General features: G+C 37.4%; 1 protein-coding gene and 1 pseudogene across 9 annotated transcripts in view; one reads left to right on the plus strand and one right to left on the minus strand.

Moving 5' to 3' along the window:
- Positions 1-22,964, plus strand: part of ANKS1B (ankyrin repeat and sterile alpha motif domain containing 1B) — a gene marked incomplete at both ends in the record, with an annotated part of 1,149,683 nt that overhangs the window by 162,604 nt on the left and 964,115 nt on the right. For all 8 annotated transcript variants that reach the window (XM_081250042.1, XM_081250054.1, XM_081250053.1 and 5 more), the window contains one exon: positions 18,797-18,877. In XM_081250042.1, coding sequence (XP_081106168.1) covers positions 18,797-18,877 — 81 coding nt within the window. The remainder of the gene's footprint in view (positions 1-18,796; positions 18,878-22,964) is intronic.
- Positions 5,002-6,017, minus strand: LOC308625620 (glyceraldehyde-3-phosphate dehydrogenase-like; annotated as a pseudogene). The gene has a single exon. The product of its transcript is annotated as a glyceraldehyde-3-phosphate dehydrogenase-like (transcript).

The raw sequence follows: 22,964 nt of genomic DNA on the forward strand, positions 1-22,964 counted from the left end.
CCTCTTCCCGTGAATCACAAATGTTCTTAATGTCTTTCAGAAGGGTGAATCCTTTCCAGAAGGTTTTCTTTCTTTTTTTTTTTAACATCTTTATTGGGGTATAATTGCTTTACAATGGTGTTAGTTTCCTCTTTATAACAAAGTGAATCAGCTATACATATACATATATCCCCATATCTCCTCCCTCTTGCATCTAAGTCAGAAGGTTTTCAATTGACTTTGCCCAGATCCATCAGAGGGATCATTATCTATGGCAGATTTAGCCTTATGAAATGTATCTTAAATAATAAGACTTGAAAGTTGAAGTTACTTCTTGATATGTGGGCTGTAGAATGGATGTTGTGTTAGCAGGTGTGAAAACAACATTAATCTTATTGTACATCTCCATCAGAGTTCTTGGGTGACCAGGTGTATTGTCATTGAGCAGTAATATTTGGAAAGGAATCTTTTTTTCTGACCAGTCCGTCTCAACAGTGGGCTTAAAATATTCAATAGACCACGTTGTAAACAGATGTGCTATCATCCAGGCTTTCTTGTTCCATTTATAGAACATAGACAGAGTATATTTAGCATAAGTCTTAAGGGCCCTAGGATTTTCAGAATGGTAAATGAGCATTGGCTTCAATTTATTTTTAATTAATTTTTAAAAATTGAAGTATAGTTGATTTACAGTTGGCTTAAAGTCACCAGGTGCATTAGTTCCTAACAGAGAGTCAGCCTGTCCTTTGAAGCTTTGAAGCCAGATGTTGACTTCTCCTCTCTGTCTATGAAAGTCCTAGATGGCATAGTCTTCTAAAGTAAGACTGTTTTGTCTACACTGAAAATCGGTTGTTTAGCGCAGCTACTTTCATTAGTTATTTTAGTTAGATCTTCTGGATAGCTTGCTATAGCTTCTACATTAGCACTTGCTGCTTCATCTTGCACTTGTGTGTGTGTGTGTGTGTGTGTTTGTGTGTGTGTTGGTTTTTAAAATCTATCTATCTATCTATCTACCTATCTATCTATCTTACTGGAATCTTAGTTCCCTGACCAGGGAACAAACCCAGGCCCTCTGTAGTGGGAGTGTAGAGTCCTAACCGCTGGACTGCCAGGGAATTCCCTCATCTTGCCCTTTTATGTGATGGAGATAGAGTCTTTCCTTAAATCTCATGAACCAACCTCTGCTGGCTTCAAACTTTTCTTCTGCAGCTTTTTCACCTCCCTCTCAGCCTTCACAGAATTGAAGAGAGTTAGGGTCTTGCTCTGCATTAGGTTTTTGCTTAAGGGAATGTTGTGGCTCATTTGATCTTCTATCCAGACCACTAAAACTTTCTTCTTATCAGCGATAAGGCTGTTTCACTTTTTTATAATTTATGTGTTCATTGGAGTTGCACTTTTAATTTCTTTCAAAAACTTTTCCCTTGCATTCACAATGTGGCTAACTGTTTAGTGCAACAGGCCTAGATTTTAACGTATCTTGGCTTTTGACATGTCTTCTTCACTAAGCTTAATCATTTCTAGTTTTTGATTTAAAGTGAGAGATGTGTGATTCTTTCTTTCACTTGAACACTTAGAGGCCACTGTAGGGTTATTAATTGTCCTCATTTCAATACTGTGTCTTGGGGAAGAGAGAGGCCTCAGGAGAGTGAGAGAGGTGGAGAATGGCGGTCTGTGGAGCTGTCAGAACACGTACAAGATTCATCAAGTTCACTGTCTTATGTGGACATATTTCTTGATGCCCCAAAACAATTCATAGATCACCATAACAAATATAGTAATAAATAAGAATTTGAAATATTGTGAAAATTACTAAAATGAATTGCAGACACATGAACTGAGCAAATGCTGTTGGAAAACAGTGAAGATAAACTTGTTCAACACAGAGTTGCAACAAATCTTCAATTAAAAAGAAAAACAAGTCCGTTCTCTACATCTGCGTCTTTATGCCTGCCCTGCCACTAGGACACAGTGGGGGAAGGGGAAGCTGGGACAAAGCAAGAGAGTAACATTGACATATATACACTACCAAATGTAAAATAGATAGCTAGTGGGAAGCTACTGCATAGCACAGGGAGATCAGCTTGATACTTTGGGACCACCTAGAAGGGTGGGATAGGGAGGGTTGGAGAGAGGCTCAAGAGGGAGGGGATATGGGGATATATGTATCCATATTGCTGATTCACTTTGTTGTACAGCATAAACTCACACAACATTGTAAAGCAATTATACTCCAATAAAGATGTAAAAAAGAAAAATCAGTATCTGCAAAACACAGTAAATTGAAGTGCAATAAAATGGGGGTATACCTGTATAAAAATTTAGTTTAAGATAAAGTTAACACTTGAAAGAAGCAGGAAGAGGAAGAATGATTCAATAAAAAATCCTGGAAAAGTGTTTTAATTATTGAGAGGGAAAAAACGTTCAGTTCCTTACCTCATATGATTTAGCTCCCCTGCCCTCATCTGGGCCTGTTGCCTCTAATCCAGAGACTATGTGTTTTATTCATTTCAGGGGATAAATCTCCCATTCTGCTGTTTCAAGAAGAAGAAGCAATCTGAGAACCTGACTGATTTAGATTTTCAACGAATGTTGTTGGATATTTGAATATTTCATTCCTTTTTATTGCTGAGTAGCATTCCACTGTATGAACATATCACAATTTTTTTTTTTTTTTGCGGTACGCGGGCCTCTCACTGTTTTGGCCTCTCCCGTTGTGGAGCACAGGCTCCGGACGCGCAGGCTCAGAAGCCATGGCTCACAGGCCCAGCCGCTCCGTGGCATGTGGGATCTTCCTGGACCGCGGCACGAACCCGTGTCCCCTGCATCGGCAGGCAGACTCTCAACCACTGCGCCACCAGGGAAGCCCCATATCACAATTTTTAAAATCGATTTACCTGTTAATAGACATTTGGGTTATTTCAGTTTGGGGCTAGTATAAATAAAGCTGCTATGTATATTTATGTATAAGTCTTTGTATAGAAACATGCTGTCATTTCTGTTGACTAAATATCTAGAGTGGAAAGACTGGATTGTATGGTAGTTCAGTGTCTGAGAGTTGTAGTTGATTTACATCCCTGTCAACATTGGTATGTGAAGTATTCTTAATCAGCACCATTGTAATAGATATGAGTAGTATCTCATGATTTTAATTTGCATTTCTCTCAAGACAAATGATGTTGAGCACCTTTTCATGTTCTTACTTGCCATGTGTATATCTTCTTTGTTGAAGTATCTGTTCAAATCCTTTGCCCATTTTTTTTTAAGGTCATTGATTTTTTTATCTATTATGGATCAAAGAATAAAAAAGAAAATGTGATTTGCAAATTTTTTTCTCCCAGTCCCCATTTCCTTTTCATTCTCTTAACAGTGTCTTTGAAGAGCAGAAGCTCATAATTTTGTTGAAGTCCAATTTGTCAAATTTTCTTGTGTGGGTTGTGCTTTGGTATTAAAATCTAGAAAATTTTTTGCTTAATACAAGGTCACAAAAATTTCCCTGTACATTTTCTTGTAGAAGTTTTATGGTTTTAGGTTTTGCTTTTAGATCTATGATTTATTTTTAAGTGAATTTTTGTATATGGTGTGGTGAGGATATACAGTTTTGTTTTGGATATGGTATGGCCTAAGGATATCCATTTGTTCCAATGCAATTTTTTGATAAGACTGTTCGTTCTTTAATGAATTGCTGTTGCACCTGTGTCAAAATCACTTGCATATATGTGTAGGTGGACTTTCTATTCCTCTATTCTCTTCAAATGATCTATCTTTAATACCATACAATGTCTTGTTTACTATAGTTTTATCATAGTCTTGAAATCAGGTAGTGTAAGAATCCAACTTTAGGGCTTCCCTGGTGGCGCAGTGGTTGAGAGTCCGCCTGCCGATCAGGGGACACGGGTTCGTGCCCCGGTCCGGAAAGATCCCATATGCCGCGGAGTGGCTGGGCCTGTGAGCCATGGCCGCTGAGCCTGTGCATCCGGAGCCTGTGTTCCGCAACGGGAGAGGCCATAACAGTGAAAGGCCCATGTACCGCAAAAAAAAAAAAAAGAAGAATCCAACTTTGTTTTTCAGAGTTGCTTTGGCTATCCTAGGTCCTTTGTATTTCCATATGAATTTTAGAATTAGTGAATTTCTACAAAAAAAAGCTTGCTGGGATTCTGATTGCATTGTATTGAATCTAAAGATAAATCTGTGAAAAATTAACATCATAAAAATATTTAGCCTTCTGATTCATGAACTTGATATTATCTCACCATTTGTTTAGGTCCTCTTTAACTTCTCACAGCAGTATTTTGTAGTTTTTAGTGTACAACTTTGCACATATTTTGTCAAATTTGTTCTTAAGTATTTAATATTTTTCTTGATATTGTAAATGATATTTTAAAAAATTTTGATTTCTAATTGTTCTTTGCTAGCATATAGAAATATATTTGACTTTTACCTATTGAGTTGTTTCTTGCAAACTTGCTAAACACACTTTTTTGGTTGTGGTTTTTTTTTTTTTTTTGGAGTAAGGTTTTCCTTTTTTTTAAACATTTTATTTTGAAATAATTTTAAATTTATGGAAGTATTATGAAGAAAGGTCAGAGAGTTCCCTATATTTTTTACACAGCTTCCCCTAATTAAACACAATTTTAATTTTAGTAGCTTTTTTTGTAGATTTCATAGGATTTTTTACGTACATGACTATGTTGTCTTCAAGTAAAGATAGATTTTCTTCTTTCCTTACAATATGGATGTCTTTTATTTCTTTTTCTTGTCACTGCATTTCTCGCCACTACATTGGCTAAAATCTCCGGTACAAAAATTTTTTTTGACTGCGTACATTATAGTTATCGGTGGTACATGACAAGGTAGGGCTCTCTGAGCCCCTCCCATTCTTTAAGTGGTCTGGGATTGAAACTGTATTGAGAATGGGAGATTCTCAGTGTGTTGGGGGATTGAGTTGGGGCAAGGACTCCCCAGCAGCTGAGCATATCTCTATTCCTCTCATGTTCTCTCTGTGGCTGGTGGCCCAGAGGGCTTTTACTCCTTGGAGGCCATGTGGATCATCAGTCCACTGCCCTATTACTGTAGCCAAATTCATGGTCCTACCAGGAAATGAGCTTGACAAAGTGGTTATTGAGGGCAATGCAAACCACGGTATCAAGGGTGAAAGAATGGGTGTCACTGGTAAAGTTGCAGGAGACAAGATTTTCAGTGTAGCCCAAGATGCTCTTTAGTGGACCCTCTGATGCCTGCTTCACCACCTTTTTGGTGTCATTATATTTGCAACTTTCTCCAGATGGCAAGTCAGATCTATGAGCATCATACTGTTGGTGGGGACACAGAAGGCCATGCCAGTATGCTTCCTGTTCACCTCAGGGATGACTTTGCCAACAGACTTGGCAGTGCTAGTAGATGCCAAAATGATGTTTTGGGAAATCTTGTGGCTGTCACTGTATAGTTTCCCAGAGGGGCCATCAATTTTAGTCTTCTGGGTGGCAGTGATGGCATTGACTGTGGTCATGAGTCCCTCTATGATGCCAAAGTTGTCATGGTTACCTTGGCCAGGGGTGCCAAGCAGTTGATGGTGCAGGAGGCATTGCTGACAATCTTGAGGGAGTTGACATACTTCTCATGGTTTATGCCCATCACAAACATGGGGGTTTCAGCAAAATGGGCAGAGATGATGACCCTTTTGGCTCCACCCTTCAAGCGAACCTTAGCTTACTCCAAGGTAGTGAAGACATGAGTGGACTTCACCACGTATCCAGCAGCAGCATCACCCCATTTGACATTGGCAGGATCTCATTACTGGAAGATGGAGATGGACTTTTCATTGATGACAAGCTTCCCAGTTTCAACCTTTTCTGTGCCATCAAACTTTCCATGGGTAGAATCACATTGAAACATGTAGACCATGAAGTTGAGGTCTATGAAGAGTCATTGACGGCAACGTTTTTCACTTTGCCAGAGTTAAAAGCAGCCCTGATGACCAGATATCTGATACAGATAAATCCATTTACTCCAGTCTTCACTGTCATGTCTTAGGGATGCAGCTGGCACTGCACAGGAAAATCAACTGTCTGTTGAATGAAGAGAAGCAGAGAGCCTCTGGAAACATGTTGAGCAGAAGTGGGAAACAGACAAAACTTGCCCTGTTCTTGATCTTAAGGGGAATACATTCAGTCTTTCATCATTAAGATTATGTTAGCTATAAGTTTTTTGTAGATGTCTTTTATAGGTTGATGAAGTTTCCTTCTATTCCCAGTTTACTAACAGTTTTTATTAGGAATTGATGTTGGAGTTTGGCAAGTATTATTTCCATATCTGTTGAGATAATAATGAATTTTCTGTTTTAGTTTGTTAATATAGTAATTTATGAATGTTAAAACAAATTTGCATTCCTGAAATAAACTCCATTTCATCATGGTGTAGTGTTCTTTTCATATATTGTTGGATTCAACTTGCTAGAATTTTGCTAAGAATTTTTGCTTCTGTATTCATGAGTGATATATTGATCTGTAGTTCTTTCTTGTCATATGTCTTTGGTGTCATAGAATATTAGGCAGTATTTGTGCCTCTTCAATATTTTGGAATGATTTTTGTAGAATTGATATTATTTCTTCCTTAAATATCTGGCGTAATTCCCCATTGAAGCCACCTGGATCTGGACTTTTTTTTGTTTTGTTTTGTGGGGAATGTTTTGTAACCACAAGTTCAAGTTCAGTTTCCTTAATAGATACATGTAGGGCTATTCAGGTTATCCTATTTTTAAAAATGAGTTTTGGTGGTTTGTGTTTTTCAAGAAACTTGCCCATTTCATCTAAGTTTTTTAATTTATTGGTATAAAGTTATTAAAAATATTCTCCTACTGTTCATATTTTTAGAATATGTAGTGATCTTACCTCTCTGCTCCTGATTTGGTAATTTGTATCTTCTATTTTTATCCTTATCAGTTTGCCTATAGATTTTTAAATTTTATAGAGTATTTTAAAGAATCACTTTTTGATTTCATTGATTGTCTCTATTGTTATCGTGTTTTCTTTTTCACTGGATTCCTTTCTTCTGCTTACCTTGGGGTTAATATGCTCTTCTTTTCCTGTTTCTTAAAGTGGAAGCTGAGGTCATCAATGTGGGACCTTTCTCTGATCTATCAGTGTCATTTTAATACTGTAAATTTTTCTTTAGGTACTGCTTTATTTGCATCCCCAAAGTTTTGATATTTTGTGTTTTCTTTCTCTTTCAGTTATAAATACATTCCAAAATCTTTTTGATACCTTCTTTGACTTATGTGTTATTCAGTTTCTAATATTTGTGGATATTAAAGATACCGTTTCGTGAACGATTTTTAATTTTTAATTTAATTGGAGTCAGAGAACATAGTTTTGTGATTTGAATCTTTTATTTTTAAATTTTAAAAAACATCTTTATGAGAGTATAATTGTTTTACAATGGTGTGTTAGGTTCTGCTTTATAACAAAGTGAATCAGCTATACATATACAAATATCACAATATCTCCTCCCTCTGGCGTCTCCCTCCCACCCTCCCTATCCCACCCCTTTAGGTGGTCACAAAGCACCGAGCTGATCTCCCTGTGCTATGTGGGGGCTTCCCACTAGCTATCTTTTTACATTTGGTAGGATATATAAGTCCATGCCGGGCTTCTCTGGTGGCACAGTGGTTGAGAATCTGCCTGCCAATGCAGGGGACACGGGTTCGAGCCCTGGTCTGGGAGGATCCCACATGCCGCGGAGCGACTAGCCCCGTGAGCCACAATTACTGAGCCTGCACGTCTGGAGACTGTGCTCCGCAACAAGAAAGGCAGCGATAGTCAGAGGCCTGCGCACCGTGATGAGGAGTGGCCCCCACTTGCCGCAACTAGAGAAAGCCCTCGCACAGAAACGAAGAGCCAATACAGCCATAAATAAATAAATAAATAAATAAATAAAACACCGATTTATAATTTCTAAAAACAAAAAAAACAAAAAAAAGTTTTGTTTTGTTTTGTTTTATAAGTCCATGCCACTCTCTCATTTCACCCAGCATACCCTTCCCCCTCCCAGTGTCTTCAAGTCCATTCTCTATGTCTGTGTCTTTATTCCTGTCCTGCCCCTAGGTTCTTCAGAACCTTTTTTTTTTTTTAGATTCCATATATATGTGCTAGCATATGGTATTTGTTCTCCTGTTTCTGACTTACTTCCCTTTGTATGACAGATTCTAGATCCATCCACCTCACTACAAATAACTCAATTTCATTTCTTTTTATGGCTGAGTAATATTCCACTGTATATATATGCCACATCTTCTTTATCCATTCATCTGTCGATGGACACTTAGGTTGCTTCCATGTCCTGGCTATTGTAAATAGAGCTGCAGTGAACATTGTGGTACATGACATTTTTTGAATTATGGTTTTCTCAGGTATATGCCCAGTAATGGGATTGCCAGGTCGTATGGCAGTTCTATTTTTAGTTTTTTAAGGAACCTCCATACTGTTCTCTATAGTGGCTGCATCAATTTACATTCCCACCAACAGTGCAAGAGGGTTCCCTTTTCTCACACCCTCTCCAGCATTTACTGTTTGTAGATTTTTTGATGATGGCCATTCTGACCGGTGTGAGGTGATAACTCATTGTAGTTTTGATTTGCATTTCTCTAATGATTAGTGATGTTGAGCAATCTTTCATGTGTTTGTTGGCAATCTGTATATCTTCTTTGGAGAAATGTCTATGTAGGTTTTCTGCCCATTTTTGGATTGGATTTTTTTTTATATTGAGCTGCATGAGCTGCTTGTATATTTTGGATATTAATCCTTTGTCAGTTGCTTCGTTGGCAAATATTTTCTCCCATTCTGAGGGTTTTCTTTTTGTCCTGTTTATGGTTTACTTTGCTTTGCAAAAGCTTTTAAGTTTCATTAGGTCCCATCTGTTTATTTTTGTTTTTATTTCCATTTCTCTAGGAGGTGGGTCAAAAAGGATCTTGCTGTGATTTATGTCATAGAGTGTTCTGCCTATGTTTTCCTCTAAGAGTTTTATAGTGTCTGGCCTTACATTTAGGTCTTAATCCATTTTGAGTTTATTTTTGTGTATGGTGTTACGGAGTGTTCTAATTTCTTTCTTTTACATGTAGCTTCCCAGTTTTCCCCGCACCACTTATTGAAGAGGCTGTCTTTTCTCCATTGTATATTCTTGCCTCCTTTATCAAAAACAAGGTGACCATAGGTGCATGGGATTATCTCTGGGCTTTCTATCCTGTTCCACTGATCTATATTACTATTTATGTGCCAATACCATACTGTCTTGATTACTGTAGCTTTGTAGTATAGTCTGAAGTCCAGGAGACTGATTCCTCCAGCTCCATTTTTCTTTCTCAAGATTGCTTTGGCTATTCGTGGTCTTTTGTGTTTCCATACATATTGTGCAATTTTTTGTTCTAATTCTGTGAAAAATGCCAGTGGTAGTTTGATAGGGATTGCATTGAATTTGTAGATTGCTTTGGGTAGTATAGTCATTTTCACAGTGTTGATTCTTCCAATCTAAGAGCATGGTATATCTCTCCATCTGTTGATATCATCTTTAATTTCTTTCATCTGTGTCTTATAGTTTTCTGCATACAGGTCTTTTGTCTCCTTAGGTAGGTTTATTCCTAGGTATTTTATTCTTTTTGTTGAAGTGGTAAATGGGAGTGTTTCCTTAATTTCTCTTTCAGATTTTTCATCATTAGTTGATAGGAATGCAAGAGATGTCTGTGCATTAATTTTGTATCCTGTTACTTTACCAAATTCATTGATTAGCTCTAGTAGTTTTCTGGTAACATCTTTAGGATTATCTATGTATAGTATCATGTCATCTGCAAACAGTGACAATTTTACTTCTTCTTTTCCAGTTTGGATTCCTTTTATTTCTTTTTGTTCTCTGATTGCTGTGGCTAAAACTTCCAAAACTATGTTAAATAATGGTGAGAGTGGACAACCTTGTCTTGTTCCTGATCTTAGAGGAAATGGTTTCCGTTTTTCACCATTGAGAATGATGTTGGCTGTGTGTTCCTCATGTATAGCCTTTTATTATGTTGAGGTAAGTTCCCTATGTGCCTGTTTTCTGGAGGGTTTTTATCATAAGTGGGTGTTGAATTTTGTCTAAAGCTTTTTCCGCATGTATTGAGATGATCATATGGATTTCTCCTTCAATCTGTTGATATGGTTTATCACATTGATTGATTTGCATATACTGAAGAATCCTTGCATTCCTGGGATAAACCCTACTTGATCATGGTGTATGATCCTTTTAATGTGCTGTTGGATTCTGTTTGCTAGTATTTGTTGAGGATTTTTGTATCTATGTTCATCAGTGATATTGGTCTGTAGTTTTCTTTTTTGTGCCATCTTTGTCTGGTTTTGGTATGAGGGTGATGGTGGCCTCGTAGAATGAGTTTGGGAGTATTCCTCGCTCTGCTATCATTTGGAAGAGTTTGAGAAGGATTGTTGTTAGGTCTTCTGTAAATGTTTGATAGAATTCACCTGTGCAGCTATCTGGTCCTGGGCTTTTGTTTGTTGGAAGATTTTTTAATCACAGTCAAAATTTCTGTGCTTGTGATTGGTCTGTTTATATTTTCTGTTTCTTCCTGGTTCAGTCTTGGAAAGTTGTCGTTTTCTAAGAATTTGTCCAATTCTTCCAGGTTTTCCATTTTAGTGGCATATAGTTGCTTGTAGTAATGTCTCATGATCCTTTGTATTTCTGCAGTGTCAGTTGTTACTTCTCCTTTTTCATTTCTAATTCTACTGATTTGAGTCTTCTTTTTTTTCTTGATGAGTCTGGCTAATGGTTTATCTTCACAGAGAACCAGCTTTTAGTTTTTTTGATCCTTGCTATTGTTTTCTTCATTTAATCTTTGTTTATTTCTAATGTGGTCTTTGTGATTTCTTTCCTTTTTCTAACTTTGGAGGGTTTTTTTGTTCTTCCTTCTCTAGTTGCTTTAGGTGTAAGGTTAGGTTGTTTATTTGAGACGTTTCTTGTTTCTTGAGGATTGTATTGCTATAAACTTCCATCTTAGAAGTGCTTTTGCTGCATCCCATAAGTCTTGGGCCGTCCTGTTTTCATTGTCATTTGTTTCTACGTATTTTTTGATTCCCTCTTTGATTTCTTCAGTGATCTCTTGGTTATTAAGTAGTGTATTGTTTAGCCTCCATGTGTTTGTGTTTTTTACAGACTTTTTCTGTAATTGATATCTAGTCTCATAGCATTGTGGTCAGAAAAGATACTTGATATGATTTCAATTTTCTTAAATTTACCAAGGCTTGATTTGTGACCCAAGATATGATCTATCCTGGAGAATGTTCCATGAGCACTTGAGAAGAAAGTGTATTCTCTTGTTTTTGGATGGAATGTCCTATAAATATCAGTTAAGTCCATCTTGTTTAATGTGTCATTTAAATCTTGTATTTCCTTATTTATTTTCATTTGGATGATCTGTCCATTGGTGACAGTGGGGTGTTAAAAGTCCCCTACTGTGATTGTTTTACTGTTGATTTCCCCTTTTATGGCTCTTAGCATTTGCCTTATGTATTGAGGTGCTCCTATGTTGGGTGCATAAATATTTACAATTGTTATATCTTCTTCTTGGATTGATCCCTTGATTATTATGTAGTGTCCTTCTTTGTCTCTTGTAATGGTCTTTATATTAAAGTTTATTTTGTCTGATATGAGAATTGCTACTCCAGCTTTCTTTTGATTTTCATTTGCATGGAATATCTTTTTTCATCCCCTCACTTTCAGTCTGTATGTGTCCCTAGGTCTGAAGTGGGTATCTCGTAGACAGCATATATATGGGTCTTGTTTTTGTATCCATTCAGCCAGTCTACGTCTTTTGGTTGGAGCATTTAATCCATTTACATTTAGGATTATTATCGATATGTATGTTTCTATTACCATTTTCTTAATTGTTTTGGGTTTGTTATTATAGGTCTTTTATTTCTCTCTTGTTTCCTCTCTAGAGGAGTTCCTTTAGCATTAGTTGTAAAGCTGGTTTGGTGGTGCTGAATTCTCTTAACTTTTACTTGTCTGTAAAGGTTTTAATTTCTCTGTTGAAGCTGAATGTGATCCTTGCTGTATAGAGTAATCTTGGTTGTAGGTTTTTCCCTTTCATCACTTTAAGTATTTACTGCCACTCCCTTCTGGCTTGCAGAGTTTCTGCTGAAACATCAGCTGTTAACCTTACAGGGATTCCCTTGTATGTTAATTGTTATTTTTCCCTTGCTGCTTTTAATATATTTTCTTTGTATTTAACTTTTGATAGTCTGATTAATATGTGTCATGGCGTGTTTCTCCTTGGTTTTATCCTGTATGGGACTCTCTGGGCTACCTGGACATGTTTGACTCTTTCGTTTCCCATATTGGGGACGTGTTCAACTGTAAAATCTTCAACTATTTTCTAAGTAAGTCCCCTTCTTTTCCTCTTCTTCTTCTGAGACCCCTATAATTGGAATGTTGGTGTGTTTAATGTTGTCCCAGAGATCTCTGAGAGTGTCCTCCATTCTTTTCCTTCTTTTTTCTTTATTCTGCTGTGCAGTAGTTATTTCCACTATTTTATCTTTGAAGTCACTTATCTGTTCTTCTGCCTCAGTTATTCTGCTATTGATCCCTTCTACAGAATTTTTAATTTCATTTATTGTGTTTTTCATCATTGTTTGTTTGCTCTTTAGTTCTTCTAGGTCCTTGTTAAACGTTCTTGTATTTTCTCCATTCTTTTTCCAAGAATTTGGATCATCTTTACTATCATTATTCTGAATTCTTTTCCATGTAGACTGCCTGTTTCGTCTTCATTTGTTTGTTCTGGTGAGTTTTTACCTTGCTCCTTCATCTGCTGTGTGTTTCTGTGTCTTCTCATTTTGCTTCACTTACTGTGTTTGGGGTCTCCTTTTCGCAGGCTGCAGGTCCCTAGTTCCCATAGTTTTTGGTGTCTGCCCCCAGTGGCTAAAGTTGGTTCAGTGTGTTGTTTAGGCTTCCTGTTGGAGGGGAGTAGTGCCTGTGTTCTGGTGGACGAGGCTGGATCTTGTCTTTCTGGTGGGTAGGACTGCATCTGGTTGTGTGTTTTTGGGTGTCTGTGACCTTATGATTTTAGGTAGCCTCTCTGCTAATGGATGGGGTTGTGTTCCTGTCTTGCTAATTGTTTGGCATAGGGTTTCCAGCACTGTGGCTTGCTGGTTGTTGAGTGAAGCTGGATCTTAGCCTTGAAATGGAGATCTCTGGGAGAGCTTTCGCCATTTGATATTACATGGAGCCAGGAGGTGTCTGGCGGACCAATGTCCTGAACTTGGCTTTCCCACATCAGAGGCCCAGCCCTGACACCCAGCCAGAGCACGAAGACCCTGTCAGCCACATGGCTTAGAAGAAAAATGAGAAAAAAGAAAGAAAAATAAAATAAAATAATTAAAATAAAAAATAAAAATATTTTTGAAAATTAAAAAAATTTAAAAGTAATAAAAAAAAGAAAAGGAAGAAAAAAAATTGGACAGACAGAACCCTAGGCCAAATGGTAAAAGCAAAGCATACAGAGAAAATCATACAAAGAACCATACACATATACACTCACAAAAAGAGAAAAAGGAAAAAAATATATATTTTTTTTAAAAAAGGAAGAGAACAACCAAATCAATAAACAGATCTACCAATTATAATAAAGTCTAAATACTAAAGTAAAATAAACATAAGACCAGAAACAAATTAGATGCAGAAAGCAAACCACAAGTCTACAGTTGCTCCCAAAGTGTACTGCATCAATTTTGGGATGATTAGTTGTCTATTCAGGTAATCAACAGATGCAGCGTACATCAGGTTGATCGTTGAGATATAATCCGGTGCTCCTGAGCATGCTGGGAGAAATTTCTCTTTCTCTTCTTTGTCCGTACTGCTCCTGGGGTTCAGGATTTTGCCCTGCCTCTGCGTGTAGGTCACCTGACGGCGTCTGTTCTTCACTCAGACAGGACGGGGTTAAAGTAGCAGCTGATTAGGGGGCTCTGGCTCACTCATTTGGGGGGTGGGAGGGGTACAGAATGTGGGGCAAACCTGCAGCGGCAGAGGCCGGTGTGATGTTGCAACAGCCTTAGGCGTGCCATGTGTTCTCCTGGGGAAGTTGTCCCTGGATCACAGGACCTTGGCAGTGGCAGCCTGCACAGACTCTTGGGAGGGGAGGTGTGGATAGTGACCTGTGCTTGCACACAGGGTGCTTGGTGGCTGCAGCAGCAGCCTTAGCCTCTCACGCCTGTCTCTGGTGTCCACGCTGATAGCCGCAGCTCATGCCCATCTCTGGAGCTCATTTAGGCGGTGCTCTGAATCCCCTCTCCTTGCATACCCTGAAACGGTGTTCTCTTGCCTCTTCAGCAGGTCCAGATTTTCCCCAGACTCCCTCCCGGCTAGCTGTGGTGCACTATCCCCCTTCAGGATGTGTTCACGCAGCCAACCCCAGTCCTCTCCCTGGGATCTGACCTCTGAAGCCCGAGCCTCAGCTCCCAGCTCCCGCCCTACCCGGGTGGAGAGGGGCAGACAAGCCTCTCGGGCTGGTGAGTGCTGGTCGGTACCAAATGGGAATCTCTCCGTTTTCCTCTCTGCATCCCTGTTGCTGAAGTCTCCCCCATGTCTCTGAAGCTCCCCCATGCTGCCCAGCCCCCGTCTCCACCAGTGAAGGGGCTTCCTAGTGTGTGGAAACTTTTCCTCCTTCACAGCTCCCTCCCAGAGGGGCAGGTCCCGTCCCTATTCTTTTGCAGGTCCCGTCCCTAATTCTTTTGTCTCTGTTTTTTCTTTTTTCTTTTGCCCTCCCCAGGTACGTGGGGGAGTTTCTTGCCTTTTGGGAAGTCTGAGGTCTTCTGCCAGCGTTCAGTAGGTGTTCTGTAGGGGTTGTTTCACACGTAGATATATTTCTGATGTATTTGTGGGGAGGAAGGTGATCTCCATGTCTTAGTCCTCTGGCATCTTGGACGTCTCCCTTCTGAATCTTGTAGATTTATTGAGATTTATGATCCACAATATGGAATATATTGGTAAATGTCTTGTGTTCACTTGAAAAGAATATGTATTCAGGTGTTATTGGGTAAGTGTTCTATAGATGTCAGTTAGGTCAAGTTGGTTGGTAGTGTTAATTCTTGCATACCCTTAATGATTTTCTGTTTACTTGTTCTATCAATTATTGAGAGAGACGTATTGAAATCTCCAAGTGTCAGTGGGTAGGTCTATTTCTCTTTGCAGTTGTATCAGTTTTTTGCTTCATGTATTTTGAAGTTCTGTTGTTAGAGGCAAAAAACATTTAGGATTCCCATATTCTTCAGATAAATCGACATCTTTGTCATTCTGAAATAGTTTTCTTTATCCCTTGTAATATTCTTAGCTTCGAAATCTGGTTTGTCCAATGTTAATATAGTTATTCAGCTTATTTTGATTAGTGTTAGTATGATTTTTCTGTCCTTTACTTTTTTTCTATTTGTATCTCTATATTTAAAGTGAATTTCTTTTAGTAAGTATATAGTTGGGTCTTACTTTCTTTAATCCAGTCTGATGATTTTTCTTTTTTAATTGGGGTGATCAGACTATTGATAGTTAATGTAATTATTGATATGGTTATGGTTATTGATATGGTTAAATCTGTCATCTAACAATTTGCGTTGTATTTGTCTTACCTATTCTTTGTTCTTCTTTTCTGTTTTTTTTTTCTTTTGCCTCTTTTGGATTTTTTTTAATGATTTCATAGATTATTTTAAATAAGTACATTCCATTGTTTTAACACTTCTGTTTTACCTGTGGCTTATTTTTTCATTAAAAATAATCCTTGGGCTTCCCTGGTGGCGCAGTGGTTGAGAGTCTGCCTGCCGATGCAGGGGACACGGGTTCGTGCCCTGGTCCGGGAGGATCCCACATGCCACGGAGCGGCTGGGCCCGTGAGCCATGGCCGCTGAGCCTGTGCGTCTGGAGCCTGTGTTCCGCAACGGGAGAGGCCACAACAGTGAGAGGCCCACGTACAGAAAAAAAAAAAAAATCCTTTATTTGATTTTTAAATTTATGTAACTTAGCACACATTTATTAAATAGCTGTTGTATTCGGTACTTAGAGAAAGAGTTATTGGAGTAGGTGGATCTTGATCAGGGCTTTGGAGGAATGGTAAGGTATGATTGGTTAGAGAATCTATTGTAGGTTAGTAGAAGAGCATGATTAAAGGCACAGAGGTGGAAATTAATAGAGCAAGATGGGTGAGCTAGCAGGATGAACACAAGTATAAGAATTTTAAGAATGTAATAGGAGATTGAAAATGCTTCAAGGATTGATTAAAAAAAAAGATTGGTAAAAGCCTAACAATCTTAATGAAATTGTAAAACATATGCACATTTTATAACTTTACTTAACTGTCACTTTTTTTATTCTCAGGAAGTAAGCTACCATTAAAGAAAAAACCACTGAATTGAAATAAGGTTAAGATCAAAATAATGTTAAATCCTTACAACTGACTAATTATATTTGGCCATTAATTTCCTCAAGACCTTTTTTATTACCAAATAAATTGTTTAACTCTTATGTAACAATTTTTTTTTAACAGTTTCCTGTTTTTTTTTTTTTTTTTTTTTCTTTTTGCGGTATGCGGGCCTCTCACTGTTGTGGCCTCTCCCGTTGCGGAGCACAGGCTCCGGACGCGCAGGCCCAGCGGCCATGGCTCACGGGCCCAGCCGCTCTGCGGCATATGGGATCCTCCCAGACCGGGGCACGAACCCGTATCCCCTGCATCGGCACGCGGACTCTCAACCACTGCGCCACCAGGGAGGCCCTCCAGTTTCCTGTTTTAAATTGTATAATGTTCTCTCTTGGTTTTATTTACTCTTGGACAACTCTCAATGTCCTTCATATAACCTTTTTCCTGTGCTGGACCCTGCAGTATTGTTAATATCCATGGTTCTATTGTCTGTCCCATATTTTTCTTTCTTTTTTTTTTTTTTTTTTTCTCACAAGTTACTTTCATATAGGTTCTCTGACAGTTTCAGTGAGGGCTGGGAGGTTTTCAGATTTTGAGCTGCCTTGAACTTGGGACTGTCTACCCAAGTCAGGTTTGATTTTTTTTTTAAACCAGGGGTTGATAGATTTTAATTAATATCAGCCTTTGAGAAAAGGTTTCACCTTGCCCCCATATACAAATTATCCACTGAGGTATTTGAGTCTGATGGCCTCCCTCTTAAAGAGTCTGGTATCCGGCACTCCCTTGGTTTTACCTTCTATTTAATAATAATTTGTTCTAACAATTTGTTGAACTATGTTCTAACAAATATAATAGATGCTAGTACTATGTTCAACTACTGCCGTAAGAGCTTTGTAGGTATTGATTTATTTGATTCTCACAACATTATAAGGTAGTACTATTATTATCATCTCTATTTTTCAGACAAGGAATTGAATTTCAGAGAGGTTAAACACTTCATGCAGGGCTACCCCCAGCAAGTAATGGAGCCAGGTTTTTGAAGTCAGGTAGTCTAACTTCAGGGCCATGCTTCTAACTAGATATTTTTATAATCTTCTGGAGATCCTTACTTTTATGTAAGTATGTCAGATACTTAAAATTCAGTGTCTCCAAACCTGAAGTCATTGTTTGCTTTCCATCTGCACTGTCTTCCCCAAGGAAATTTGCTTGTCTTTTCACATCTTAGTTAATGTTGTCATTTTCCTTTTGGTCATTTAGGCATTAAATTTGAGTCATTCTGTGCTACTATTTTCTCCTTCCTTCAATTGATCCCTGCATCTTATTGATTTGTCCTTTTAATAACTGTTGAAAAAGTACATTCTGCTCATTTTCATTGTCTCAACTTAGTTAAAGTCAGTTGTGACCTCTCATTTGGAATAGCTATTCATTCTCTTCTCAGAGATGCTTGTGTGCTCTCTGGTACCTTGATTATCTTAGCACTCTGTAATTATTAGTTTATGTGTCTCTCTTCTCCATTAGACTCTGTTCTCATAAAGAAGGACCGTGAATTATGATTTTGTACTCTCAGTACCTAGCTTAATATGTGACATACAATTGGTGTACAATAAATATTTTGTGAATACATGAATTAGTTTGTCATTAGATGTTAGTTTTGATGGTTTTGATAACAGTTTGTTTTGTTTTGTTTTTTATTTTGGTCTACTTTTGGAAAAGTGTCTTTCAATGCCTAATTTTTTCAAAAGCTGTACATAGTTTCTGTAATTGTAGTGATCAAGGATAAAATGGATTCTTTCATGTAGTTACATGTTATCTTCAGAATATATTGTATAGTAAAATAACTTCAAAACTGTTAGAATCTTTTTATAGTTTGTGATAGTCCAAATCTTTCATTATATTTTCAAGAATGAAATATGTATTATATTCTCTTAGTAGGAGTGGAACAGAAAGAAGTGTTTATAATCTTTACATATGCAAAAATATAATTTATATAAACCACTGCCATCTCAGAATGAGGATGTTAAAAGGGAGTAGGCAGGTGTCATAAATCTTTATTCTTGGTAAAGAATATAATAGTTGAATGTTAATTGCATCCAATATTTAAGTAATGACAGAAAGTGATAGGGAATTTTGGGGTCCAAATTTAATGCATGGCAGTGGGCCTGCATTTACTAATTTCTGAAGGTAGCTATATTCCCTAATAATTTCCCTGCATCAAATAAATGAAGATATTGTTCTGAGGGGAATACACAAAAGGTGGCAGTTGTTTTCTGCATGAGTAAAATTTTCATATGCAACATGATGCTGACTGTGGGTCTATCAGGCCTCTTTTTGTTTTTCAAAGCACAATTCTGCTTAACTGTTAACTCTGTGCTTGTGCTTTATTTGCAGCATCTGGCGAGGCCCCAATGTGAACTGCACAGACAGTTCGGGTTACACTGCTTTACACCATGCAGCCTTAAATGGACATAAGTAAGTGCCACTTATTTGGACTGGAAATCTTTGTGTATTTAGTTACATGTGATGAAGTTAATTATGTCTGATGGTACCTGTCTCATGTTGCCATGAGTCCCCTGGGCTTAGATGAATTTGGAGAGGCACCAGGTGTTCAATACCTGACAAGTTGAAAGAGGTAGGAATGTTGCTGAGATGATTACATGCAGAGTGTAAGTCAAGTCAAATATCACACAGGGAAAATGGAAGAAGTGACAGAACCATGTTAGTCGTGTGTACCTTTGGTGAGGGAATGGGATACATCACTTAATGACACCTCCCTACTTTTTTGGGTGTCTTCACCAAATATGGGATTATTCACTAGGAGTGAACTCTTCAATAGAGTCTTGCTGTTATAAGCCATAGGCACTTACATGAACCACTTCAAAATCCTCAAACTAAGCTAAAATGCTTTGTCTTTGTCATCCATGGATGGTCTTTCAGGTTTTAAACTTCTTTAACCTGTTTTTCCGAAGGAAAGTGACCCTGTTCATGTGTCTCCCCTCCTATCTGTTTTTCCTTTGCTTTAATGATTCAAGTTAGTCTTTTCAGATCTGGATCATTTCATTTCACTTCAGTTTTATTAGATGTGGTAATTACTGCCTTAAAAGTGCTAGTTACCTTTTATTTTCACACTTAACATTTCTTTCATTCTGTGAATTGAGACACAAGGGACTTAGTTATACTTGATCACATTTTAAGGCCTGAAAGCTCTCATGGAATAAACATCATTTTTGTCATTATTTATCATTATGACATTTTAATCTAACTTATTGCATAAATTGAACATTATCATTCTGTTTGAAGAATCATCCAAATTATATAAAATACCATGAACTGAATGTTTCATCACTTAGGTTTTCAGTATTGGAATTCCCAAATTACATTTCTTTTCATCCACTCCTGATTCTTTATTATATCAACTTATACCATCTAACTTAGAACTTTTTATTTTGCCGAGTGTTTTTCAGCTATATGCTATCCTTCTGTAGAGTGGAAAATGTGTCCAGATCCCTAACATCTGAATCTTTTAAAGGAATTACTATTTATTCTTCTTGGTACCTGAGTCATCAGGAGTGAAATCTATTAAATAAGCCCAAGCTGGCTTTTTTGGCCATCTTAGTTGTAGATTCAGGGTGGTACCATATTTCTTAGTTCCAATGGGGAAGACAAACTATCAAATCTAATGGACAGAAGATCTTGAGCTTGACCATTTGAGCTATACAACTTTTCTTGTTCTATCTCAGCTTGGCATTATAAGTATTTCTCAAAATAACATTGTCCCCAAATGGACATATCCCTTCCTGATTTTCAATGAAGTTTTTAGTAAATGTTTTTGGTTTAACATGACATCCTGTGAAGTTCTAACCATTGAGATATACTTCTCTGAGGCCTCTTGCATAATTCTTAGTTTTTATTGGCAGTATACAAAGTGAGGATAATTCAGGTGATTGAATAGCAATCATTATCATAAAGAGATGAGGATTTGACTGTACATCTTTTAAGATCTCTTTAATTGCAGATGTTCTCTGAGAATTATATATCTCTGCTTTGCTTTTATCTAAAGGTCTCATTTATCTTTTCTTTTAAACTCTTTCTAGAAAGATTTTGCTTAGTGTCATTCTGTAGGTATTGGAAAAAAGCAGGAAAATTCTAATCCCATCTCTCCCTCCCTGCTAGTTATGTGACCTTGAGCCATTTCATTAACCTATTTAGGCCTCAGTTCAGTGTACTGAATACAGTGGCTGGATATTTGTTGTTGTTACTTCCAATTATAACATTTTATGATACACTGTTTTATTATTGTTTGTGGCTCAGTTATGTACTATGATGTTACAATTCTGAAATTTGGATTTTCATCTAGAGTATGAGATTTCTTGATTTTAAATTATTTAAGTTACCAAGGACTTTTAAAATTAGAGATCATTTATCCTACCCTGCCCTCCTCACTTCTTTCATTTTATAAATGGAGAAACAAGACCATTCTGGATAAGTGACTTAGTGGCCACTTAGTTATTAAGGTGGGGCTGTTTCTAGAGTCTAAGTGTTCTAGTTCCAAGTGTATGCTTTTACCAGTACTTCACATTATATCCCCTCTGTGGCTGTATGCACATCAGTTTTCTAAATTCTTGTTGGTTTTTCTCTGTCACATTATGTATTTCTTGTTTCCATTATCAACAAGTAGTGTGTTCTCATGGAATGCTGATTTAAATATTGGCATAAGAAAAGATATTTGACAGATAAAAAAGTGTCATAGAATATACCTCAGAGCCAGAGGAGAATGGTTTTTCTTTTCTTTGTCTTTGCTATTCTCACTTAGCATAGGTAATGAACTATTGTGTTGTATTACTCCCAAGCAAAAGACATTTTTTTATGTCATAGACATTCTTCTATGTCAGCATAGAAACACATCATTTCTATCTTTATTCCTGCTGCTGTTGTATCCATCAGCTCTAGGTTGTTTTCATAAGCATTACGATTTCTAGGCTGAAGTTCATGGAATTATAGAGCTGGAAGAAATATTACATATTTATTACAAATAAATCCTATAGTTTATTCTTTTGCTTTGGGCACATGCTTTCCCCTTCCCTCCATTATATAATCTATGGCCTTGTGACTTCCCTGGTGGTCCAGTGGCTAAGACTCTGCACTCCCAATGCAGGGGGCCTGGGTTCGATCCCTGGTCAGGGAACTAGATTCCACATGCTGCAACTAAAATCTAGCATGCCTCAACTAAAGATCCTGTGTGGCACAACTAAAAGATCCCACATGCTGCAACTGAAGATCCCACATGCCGCAACGAAGGTCCCATGTGCCGCAACTAAGAGCCAGTGCAGAAATTAAAAAAATAAAAATCTATGGCCTTCATACTACAAATTAAGCCTGTATCCTCTTTATTTTGTATGTTTTATTGGGAGTTCTTATTTATCACTGGTAGTTAATCCACAAGTGGAGCAGCATTTTATACCTGAAATACATTATTTCATAATGAACAATTCATCTCCACTTAGCCAAATCAGGACACAATAGAAAATGTAATGTACTCTTGGTGATTTCTGAGTCATTTGTAATTACAGATTAGAAAATTTTTACCTTCAAATGATAGAAAAAACATGGTCAGTAGAACAAATTTAACTAGCGATGATTATAAATAAATTATTTCAATAGATATGCTAGAGATTTTTCTCTTTTTCAAAATATGGAGGATTAAATGTCTCGCTCACCTATTTCTACTGAAAACTTGATTCACTTAATTCTCTTCTGAATAGCAATTAGCCAGCTTTCCTCCCTCCTTCCCTCCTTCTCTCACTCCTTCCCTTACTCCCTCCTTTCTTTTCTTCCTTCTCCATGCCTTTCTTCTTTCCCTCTCTTCCTCTGTCCTTCTTTTCTTTCTTCTTTCCTTTCTCCCTGTCTTTTTAACTAATCTTATCATTCCCTGTAAGGTTTTACTAAACCTGTATATTCATGTTTCATTTCAATTCTCCTTCTTTTCTTAGCAACTTGCTCCTTTTTTTTTTTAAAGTTCCATCTCATTAAACTATGTTGGGTACATTGTAATTCTTGGCTACTATTTTGGAAAATGTCAGTACTAAATTGTTATTGTATCTTTGAAATACGTATGTTATTTGATATGTGCAGGGTTAAAATATTTTCTCTTCTCACTTCTCATTCTTTACATATTTAATGCTTGAATCCTAGACTCCATTATCTATAATCCAAATTGTATCTCAAATTGGATCTAGAATCCACATAGTAAGCTATCTGCTGCACTTTTGATTTGCTCAGAGTAGGCTTTCTAATGAAAGAAGGGTACTTCCTCTAAAAATTTGTATAATCTAGTCCATGAAATTGCCCTTTTAGTTACCTACAAATATCTTTGGTTGATTGCTTCTTTCTTGGATAAGGATATTAACTAGTTAAACTTTGGCTTTATTCACTCTATCTGGAAATCTATGAGAGTGAATTCAGTATATAAAGGAGCTCCAGTTAGAAAGTGAAGTGTATTGTCCTAAAGGCTTTTGACCATATTGAACACATTTGCAACTTTATTTTCATTAAGGAGAAG

This window comes from Mesoplodon bidens, assembly GCF_964165515.1.
Source record: "Mesoplodon bidens genome assembly, chromosome: 11".
Lineage (NCBI taxonomy): Eukaryota > Metazoa > Chordata > Mammalia > Artiodactyla > Ziphiidae > Mesoplodon > Mesoplodon bidens.